General features: G+C 47.4%; 1 protein-coding gene across 2 annotated transcripts in view; it reads right to left on the reverse strand.

The window, feature by feature from the left end:
- Positions 1–2,086: 2,086 nt before the first annotated feature.
- The window catches only part of LOC106602616 (uncharacterized), a 62,873-nt gene continuing 55,142 nt past the window's right edge, over positions 2,087–9,817 (reverse strand). For both annotated transcript variants that reach the window (XM_082974205.1, XM_082974207.1), the window contains one exon: positions 2,087–3,251. In XM_082974205.1, coding sequence (XP_082830331.1) covers positions 2,346–3,251 — 906 coding nt within the window. In that variant the 3' untranslated portion in view covers positions 2,087–2,345. The remainder of the gene's footprint in view (positions 3,252–9,817) is intronic.

A 9,817-nucleotide genomic window follows, 5' to 3' on the forward strand; every position in this document is an offset into this window, starting at 1 on the left:
CTGACATAATCTAATGTTTTGCTTTCGCTGTAAAGCCTTTTTGAAATCGGGCAGTGTGGTTAGATAAAGGAGAGTCTTGTCTTTAAAATGCTGTAAAATAGTCATATGTTTGAAAAATTGAAGTTTTTGTATTTTTGAGGAATTTGTAATTCGCGCCACGCCTATCATTGGATATTGGAGCAGGTGTTCCGCTAGCGGAACATCTAGATGTAAGAGGTTAACGAGAAGATTCTTTAAAATGGTGTAAAATACTTGTATGTGTGAGGAATTTGAATTATGAGATTTTTGTTGTTTTGAATTTGGCGCCCTGCTATTTCACTGGCTGTTGAATAGTGTGTCCCACATACCCAAGAGAGGTTAAGCTCCCTTCCCCTGCTTTTGATCAGCTCCTTTTGTTGGTAGTGTTCAAATTATGCGATGATCGGTCGGGGACGCTTGGTCTTGTCACTCTGAGCTCCAAGTCTGTGTACTCGGTGGAAAGCCACCTTGTTTACAGTCTCTATAGGAAGTTTCAAGGCGGATTGCATGAATTCTCTGATGGCGCCCTCTGGATTATTGGATGCGTCCTCAGGAATCCTAGAATATGTTATTTTCACGCATGCTACGACTTTGTATGTCTAGTAGCGACTCCTTCATCACCCTGTTTTCCCTGAGTAGACAATCCATGTCGGAATTGTGGATTTTTACCTTCGCTGTGAGTGTCTTATTTTCTCTTTGGAGCGTGAGAATTTCACTCTGGCTGAATTCCAAACTCCCCCTCAGCCCTGCTACCTCCTCACACAACTTTTCCAGTGTTGCATGGATTCCAGCCAGAGCACTAGCCTCTACTTTAACGGTAAGCAAATCGTCCGTGTCTGTAGATTAATCTGTTTTTCTTTTTTTTGTGTTATTTTGTGAGGTAGTCGGATTTTTCCATGATGGAGTATGTTGTCCCTCCATAGCGTAAAGCTGTTGGTACTCGTCGATTTCCCTCAGGATCTCCTTAATATCCAGGTTGGCTCTTTACTGCAACCAGTTGTTTTTACGAAAAGATAATGAATCTTTCCCAGGACGACGACAGGTGTCTGTAGTACAGCCAGCTAGCACTCGCGGAATCCACGCAAAAAAAAGAAACACAAACTTGCAGTCCCAGCCGTAACGGCTAACCGCGTCGTGGAATCCTTAGCAACAAAACTTTAGTTCTGGTTAAAATCGATTTAATTCAAATGTTTTAATATAAACAACAAACCGAGTGTAGACAGTTGTGCGCTCTGATGACGAACAGTACTGTTCCTATCCCTTAATTGTTTGAAACCTGGACGTTTTGTCATATGAGGCATGTCTTACCTTGATTTAAAGTAGCATATAGCCAAAATCCCACCATATAAACGGGGAGTCTATTTTATAACAACTTCATCATATTCTCCAGTTCTATTGGTTTTCTTTCTGTTATTGTCTAGCAAGGCATTATCCTTGTCATATTAGCAACCCATGATAATTGTTGCATCTTTAGAGCTCCCCTCTTTTTAAAATGTCCATCTCTGTCCATCAAACCGAATGCATGTGCAGTGCATATTAGAAAGGTGTTTTCCCGCAAATTGCATTTTTGAACATTCACACTTAGGCCGACTGCCGTGTGCACATTGCTGCACCTAAAATGTGAAGCAATAATAGTTTATCAACATTTTAAGCTAAACATTCTGATCTGTTCCATCAGTCTCATTGATGCAGCGTATACCTCCACTACACTACTTTGATACGCATCGTGGGGATTAAGAAGCGAGTATACGCGATGCACACTGAAAAATAAGTGGGTATAGGTGTATAACTGCATATACCCTACACTACTGCAGAGGACAGACTTTTGCCCAAATAAGAAAAGACCAGAGAGAACTAGACAAATCAAGACACACCACTTCCGTTAACACTGAAAAGAAAGGATCATTGGTTGCCGTCAAAGCTCAAAGGGTGTGGCTAAATTAAAAAGGTACGCTCACAGTTCTTTGAAATACAGTACTGCTTCTTACAATACATGTCAAATCTGCTATGATCAGTATCTTTCAAGCTGCGAGCAATTTGTTTAGAAAGAACAGTGTGTTAACAAGAATAGAGTAGAAAATTATAGAACGACTTTATTCCATCATCACCTCAGCAAGGTACATTTTCAACTGTCCTTGTTTTAGCCTACGTTTATGGCTCTCTAAAAACAGGTATTTACCGAAGCCTGTTTCAAATGACAAGTTAACAAAGGGTTAATAAGGGGTATGTGGTTAATTATCCTCTTACCCCAAGACACTTCACAATATATCTATGTCAACTAAAGAATGGTTTCCTGACATCCCCTGTGTACATCTCAAGCCACACTGCTATGATTTCTCCCCGTTGTGGACACTCCTATGTCTGATAAGGTTACTCCGGAAGGGGAAGCTCTTGTAACATAGTTTGCACTTGAAAGGCCTCTCCTTGGTGTGAACGGTCTGATGCTCCTTCAAATAGTTTGCCCTGGTAAAGTGCTTCCCACATGTGGCGCAGCTGTACGGCTTGTCGCCGTCAGTCCTAATATTCGGCCTCCCACGTTGTGACCCAAAGACACCTGAGGAGGTAGAAGCAGGAGCTTTTGAGCTCCCTCCTTGACCACTTGCCATTGTTTGGGTGTTGTTAGGATTGTGTGCTGTGTTATAGGCTAAATACTTCTCGTGGTGAACGCCCATCCTGACCCGGTCTGTATTGGTGGGGTAACCATGAGGTAACCGAGGAAGGCTAGACCCAGGCCCAGGATTTCTATGAACCCAGTCACCAGGCATTAGAGAAGACAGACTTCCTGATAGACTACCACCAGGGGGGTCTCCCATCACTCTCTGTGAAGGCTGAAGCCCAGGGTGACCTACTCTGTTCATCATGGATACTGTGGTGTTTGTATCATAGGAACAGGAGGGTCTATCTCTATCAGCCCCAGGCCCTGCTTCATCCCTGCACTGAGACTGTGAAGAGAAGGGTCTGGGCTGCAGACTGGGTCCCTGACTGGAGCCTCCGTCTCTCTGATGACCACCAGGACTGAGGTTGTTCAGTCCACCTGTCCACTGGTTGTGTTCTGTGTGGTGGTGGAGTCTCTGTCCCTCGCGGTTCGGTTCCTGTTCTGACTCGGGAAGGAACAGCGACGGCTCCTGATCCAGGATCCTGATCAGGGGCCAGGTTTTGTGACCCGCCGCTTCAGAGGTCCAGTCTCTCCCGCCAGCAACACCGGATATCAGCAGGTCCTCATGGACTGCAGACTATAAACACAAATTGTACAGAAGAGCAAATAAAGGTTTATATAAGAAACTCTTTACTGTAGACACAGAAACATGACATGATATTATAAAATGTTAACCACAGTCAAGCCCATCTCTAACATTGTGATTCAAGTACCCAACAATATGGAGCCATTGGAGTTTATTATAAAAAATTGCCATAATAAGTATAATGGAAACTCAGTCCCTGCAATGATACAAAAAAAAAAACAAGTCAGTCAACACAAAGTTAACTTTGACCATTTTGTTGAAATTATATACAAACACTCACATAAGTACTTTGCGTGTGTGATGCATCTAGTGCCGTAGTGTAGTGGTAGTTAGTGCTTGCCGCCTGCCTGCTTGTTGCTTGCTACTTTCTGCTTTCAGCTACTGTCGCTGGCTAGTCCCAAGCAACTCTGTGTAGCAAAAGGAGGAGCCATGTACAGTGCATTCGAAAAGTATTCAGACCCCTTCCCTTTCTCCACATTTTGTTATTTTACAGCCTTATTTTAAATGAATTAAATAAATAAGTCCTCAATCTATACACAATACGCCATGATGACAAAGCCAAAACAGGTTTCTAGAAATGTTTGCACATTTATAAAAAACACAAACATAAATACCTTATTTACATAAGTATTCAGACCTTTTGCTATGGCACTCAAAATTGAGCTCAGCTGCATCCTGTTTCCATTGGTCATCCATGAGATGTTTCTACAACTTGATTTGAGTCCACCTGTGGTTAATTTAATTGCTTGGACATGATTTGGAAAGGCACACACCTGTCTATATAAAGGTCCCACAGTTGACAGGGCATGTCAGAACAAAAACCAAGCCATGAGGTCGAAGGAATTCTCCGTAAAGCTCCGAAACAGGATTGTGTCGAGGCACAGATCTGGGGAAGGGTGCCCAAAAAACGTCTGCAGCATTGAAGGTCCCCAAGAACACAGTGGCCTCCATCATTCTTAAATAGAAGAAGTTTGGCACCACCAAGACGCTTCCTAGAGCTGGCCGCCCTGCCAAACTGAGCACTCGGGGGGAAAAGGACCTTGGTCGGGGACGTGGCCAAGAACATGATGGTGACTCTGACAGAGTTCCAGAGTTCCTGTGTGGAGAACCTTCCAGAAGGACAACCATCTCCGCAGCACCACACCAATCAGGCCTTTAGTGGTCAGACGGAAGCCACTCCTCAGTAAAAGGTACGACAGCCCGCTTGGAGTTTTCCAAAAGGCACCTAAAGGACTCTCAGACCATGAGAAACAAGATTCCCCGGTCTGATGAAACCAAGATTGAACTCTTTGGTCTGAATGCCAAGCGTCACGTCTGGAGGAAACCTGGCACCATCCCTACGGTGAAGCATGGTGGTGGCAGCGTCATGTTGTGGGGATGCTTTTCAGCGACAGGGTCTGGGAGACTAGTCAGGATCGAGGAAAAGATGAACGGAGCAAAGTACAGAGAGATCCTTGATGAAAACCTGTTCCAGAGTGCTCAGGACCTCAGACTGGGGCGAAGGTTCACCTTCCAACAGGACAACGACCCTAAGCACACAGCAAAGACAACGCAGGAGTGGATTCGGGACAAGTCTCTGAATTTCCTTGAGGGGCCCAGCCAGAGCCCGGACATGAACCCGGTCGAACATCTCTGGAGAGTCCTGAAAATAACTGTGCAGCCAACTCTGGGTCGTAGCGCAACAGCTCTCCCACTATAATCAACTCACGCACAGGTAACTTGTGCTAATACCACAGCCCTACAGCGGTGGAGGAATGGCGAAGGGACAGGGAGAGATGTTCACTGGCAGTCATAGCCACAAACATGTATGTTGGCGGTCCAGGATATTGGCCACTCATCTTCGTAACCAGGACAGAGAAAATGTTCAGCAACACCCTGGATATCTGAGCAGCCCTTTTTAGGACAGCACTGATCAACCTAACCTAGGGAAGGGGCTAGAAAAGGTGCCTTAGAAATGGCCTGCCTTACTGAATCTGGCCAGCTTACTGTGGCTGGCAGATCATCCCCCAAATGGTAGAAACACAAGCAATGGGCCTCCCGAGTGGCGCAGTGGTCTAAGGTACTGCATTGCAGTGCTAGCTGTGCCACTAGAGATTCTGGATCCGAGTCCAGACCCTGTCGTAGCCGACCGCAACCGGGAGACCCATGGGGCGGCGCACAATTGGCCCAGCATCATCCGGGTTAGGAGTGGGTTTGGCCAGCATGGATGTCCTTCTCCTCGTGCACTAGCGACTCCTGTGGCAGGCCGGGCGCAATGCACGTTGATACAGTTGCCAGGTGTATGGTGTTTCCTCCGACACATTTGTGCGCCTGGCTTCCGGGTTAACTGGGCATTTTTTCAAGAAGCAGTGCGACTTGATTATATTGTGTTTTGGAGTACGCACGGCTCTCGACCTTCGCCTCTCCCGAGTCTGTACGGACTGAAACTACCAATTGGATAACACAAAATTGGGGGGAAAAAGGGGTTAAAAAAAATAAAAATAAACAAGCAATATAAACAAAAAAGGAAAACCAGTTAAACCGGACAAAAAGCAGCTCGTAATAAATGCTTGAAACGTTAGAACAATAAATGGACAAAAACTCTGTCACACATCACGAGAGAAGAACTCCCTTGCTGTCCAGAGAACTGAGCAGATGTAAGATCGACATAGCAGCTCTGAGTGAAACGAGGTAAGCCGACGATGGCACCGTCACTGAATGTTTTTCTGGAAAGGGAAACCAAACGACGAGGACTAAATACAGGGGTTGGGACGTGCCATAAGAACCAACCTTCACAGGCACCTGCAAGACTTACCCTCCGGCATAAATGAGAGGCTAATGAAAATCAGGATTCCTCAACAAGACCAGGCATGCTACAATAATCAGTGCCAATGCACCTACATTACCAAGCCCTGACAATGTGAAAGAGCAGTTCTACTCATCCAACAACTCCCTGGAGTGACAAACTAATCATTGCTGGAGACTTCAATGCCAGGGTGGGCAAAGAGAGCACCAACTGGCAAGGAGTGATTAGCAAAGATGGAGTGGGAACCATGAATGGAAATGGCCTCCTACTCCTGAGCAAATGCTCAGAGCATAGCCTCGCCATCATAAACACCATCGTTAGGCAAACAGACAAGTACAAAACTACATGAATGCACCCAAGATCCAAGCACTGTCACCTGATGGATTAGATCATTGTGCGACAGACCTACATTAAGGATGTCAAGATTACAACAGCCACGCTTGGCGAAGAGTGCTGCACATAGAATGGTGAGAGTGATCCTTGGTATGCACATCGTGCCAAACCACCCAAGGCGGCACAAAAAAATCTACACCCTCCCCAGGGAAGCTGCAAGATGCACACCTCAAGGCTCAGTTGCAAGGCAGCTTGGATACTCAACTTGCAATCTGCATCAACCCCACGGATACCACTTCGGAAAAATGGGAGGAGTTCAAAGAGACTGGACAGGAATCAGCAACAAAACTCCTTGGCACTAAAAAGAGAACCCACCAAGACTGGTTCGATGACAACGATGATGAAATCACGATGCTCCTGAAGGAAAAGAATTCTGCATTGTCTTTACAAAACAACCCCCAATCTGCCTCCTAAAGAGACAAGTTCAAACACTTGCAGCAAAGACTGCAGAAACAGCTCCGATCGATGCAAGATCAATGGTGGGACTAGCAGAATGCACACAAATGTATGCAGACACACACTGCACCAAACAGTTATTTGAATGCCTCAAAACCATCTAGGGACCGGTGAAGTCTTGCACATTATCTCAGATCAGCAGATGGCAAAACCCTCCTCAGGGACGAAACAAGTATTGCAGAGAGGTGTGTGGAACACTTAAGCAATCTCCTGAACAGACCATCCACTGTCAACCCCACAACCATAAACCTGATGCCCCAAAAGGCCATCCAACATCATCTGGACAAAACACCTACACTTGAGGAAACTGAAAAAGCTATCCCCATGGTATCGAGTCATTCTGATTCATCCTCAATAGGCGAACCTCTCAGAAGACAACCACCCAGAAGCGCAACGTGGATTCAGGCCTGGTCGCAGTGGACATAATATTTATCATCAGGCAAATACAAGAAAAATGTATTGAGCAAAACATGGACCTCTACTGCATGTTCATAGATCTCACCCAAGGCTTTTGACACGGTGAACAGGGGGATTATGGAAGATCCTCCACAAATTTGTCTGCCTGCAAAAACTAGTCAACATTATCAGGTCTCCGGCAGCCTCTGGAACTGCCGGTCTGCAGCCAACAAGGCTGAGTTAATCTCAGCCTATGCTACCCTCCAGTCCCTAGACTTCCTGGCGCTGACGGAAACATGGATTACCACAGATAACACTGCTACTCCTACTGCTCTCTCTTCGTCTGCCCACGTGTTCTCGCATACCCCTAGAGCATCGAGCCAGCGGGGTGGTGGCACTGGAATCCTCATCTCTCCCAAGTGGACATTCTCTCTTTCTCCCCTGACCCATCTGTCTATCTCCTCATTTGAATTCCATGCTGTCACAGTTACCAGCCCTTTCAAGCTTAACATCCTTATCATTTATCGCCCTCCAGGTTCCCTTGGAGAGTTCATCAATGAGCTTGACGCCTTGATAAGTTCCTTTCCTGAGGATGGCTCACCTCTCACAGTTCTGGGTGACTTTAACCTCCCCACGTCTACCTTTGACTCATTCCTCTCTGCCTCCTTCTTTCCACTCCTCTCCTCTTTTGACCTCACCCTCTCACCTTCCCCCCTACTCACAAGGCAGACAATACGCTTGACCTCATTTTTACTAGATGCTGTTCTTCCACTAATCTCATTGCATCTCCCCTCCAAATCTCCGACCACTACCTTGTATCCTTTTCCCTCTTGCTCTCATCCAACACTTCTCACTCTGCCCCTACTCGGATGGTATTGCGCCGTCCCAACCTTCGCTCTCTCTCTCCCGCTACTCTCCCTTTCTGCATCCTTTGATTTTCTCTGTTCCCTATCCTCCAGGCCGGCTCGGTCCTCCCCTCCTGCTCCGTGGCTCGACGACTCACTACGAGCTCACAGAACAGGGCTCCGGGCAGCCGAGCGGAAATGGAGGAAAACTCGCCTCCCTGCAGACCTGGCATCCTTTCACTCCCTCCTCTCTACATTTTCCTCCTCTGTTTCTGCTGCTAAAGCCACTTTCTACCACTCTAAATTCCAAGCATCTGCCTCTAACCCTAGGAAGCTCTTTGCTACCTTCTCCTCCCTCCTGAATCCTACTCCCCCCCCCCCCTCCCTCTCTGCGGATGACTTCGTCAACCATTTTGAAAAGAAGGTTGACGATATCCGATCCTCGTTTGCTAAGTCAAACGACACCGCTGGTCCTGCTCACACTGCCCTACCCTGTGCTTTGACCTCTTTCTCCCCTCTCTCTCCAGATGAAATCTCGCGTCTTGTGACGGCCGGCCGCCCAACAACCTGCCCACTTGACCCTATCCCCTCCTCTCTTCTCCAGACCATTTCCGGAGACCTTCTCCCCTTCCTCACCTTGCTCATCAACTCATCCTTGACCGCTGGCTAAGTCCCTTCCGTCTTCAAGAGAGCGAGAGTTGCACCCCTTCTGAAAAAACCTACACTCGATCCCTCCGATGTCAACAACTACAGACCAGTATCCCTTCTTTCTTTTCTCTCCAAAACTCTTGAACGTGCCGTCCTTGGCCAGCTCTCCTGCTATCTCTCTCAGAATTACCTTCTTGATCCTAATCAGTCAGGTTTCAAGACTGGGCATTCAACTGAGACTGCTCTTCTCTGTGTCACGGAGGCTCTCCGCACTGCTAAAGCTAACTCTCTCTCCTCTGCTCTCATCCTTCTAGACCTATCTGCTGCCTTTGATACTGTGAACCATCAGATCCTCCTCTCCACCCTCTCCGAGTTGGGCATCTCCGGCGCAGCCCACGCTTGGATTGCGTCCTACCTGACAGGTCGCTCCTACCAGGTGGCGTGGCGAGAATCTGTCTCCGCACCATGCGCTCTCACCACTGGTGTCCCCCAGGGCTCTGTTCTAGGCCCTCTCCTATTCTCGCTATGCACCAAGTCACTTGGCTCTGTCATATCCTCACATGGTCTCTCCTATCATTGCTATGCAGACGACACACACTTAATCTTCTCCTTTCCCCCTTCTGATAACCAGGCGGCGAATCGCATCTCTGCATGTCTGTCAGACATATCAGTGTGGATGACGGATCACCAGCTCAAGCTGAACCTCGGCAAGATGGAGCTGCTCTTCCTCCCGGGGAAGGACTGCCCGTTCCATGATCTCGCCATCACGGTTGACAACTCCCTTGTGTCCTCCTCCCAGAGTGCTAAGAACCTTGGCGTGATCCTGGACAACACCCTGTCGTTCTCCACTAACATCAAGGCGGTGACCCGATCCTGTAGGTTCATGCTCTACAACATTCGCAGAGTACGACCCTGCCTCACACAGGAAGCGGCGCAGGTCCTAATCCAGGCACTTGTCATCTCCCGTCTGGATTACTGCAACTCGCTGTTGGCTGGGCTCCCTGCCTGTGCCATTAAACCCCTACAACTCATCC

Source organism: Salmo salar, chromosome 04 (assembly GCF_965601325.2).
Source record: "Salmo salar chromosome 04, fSalSal1, whole genome shotgun sequence".
NCBI classification, from domain to species: domain Eukaryota; kingdom Metazoa; phylum Chordata; class Actinopteri; order Salmoniformes; family Salmonidae; genus Salmo; species Salmo salar.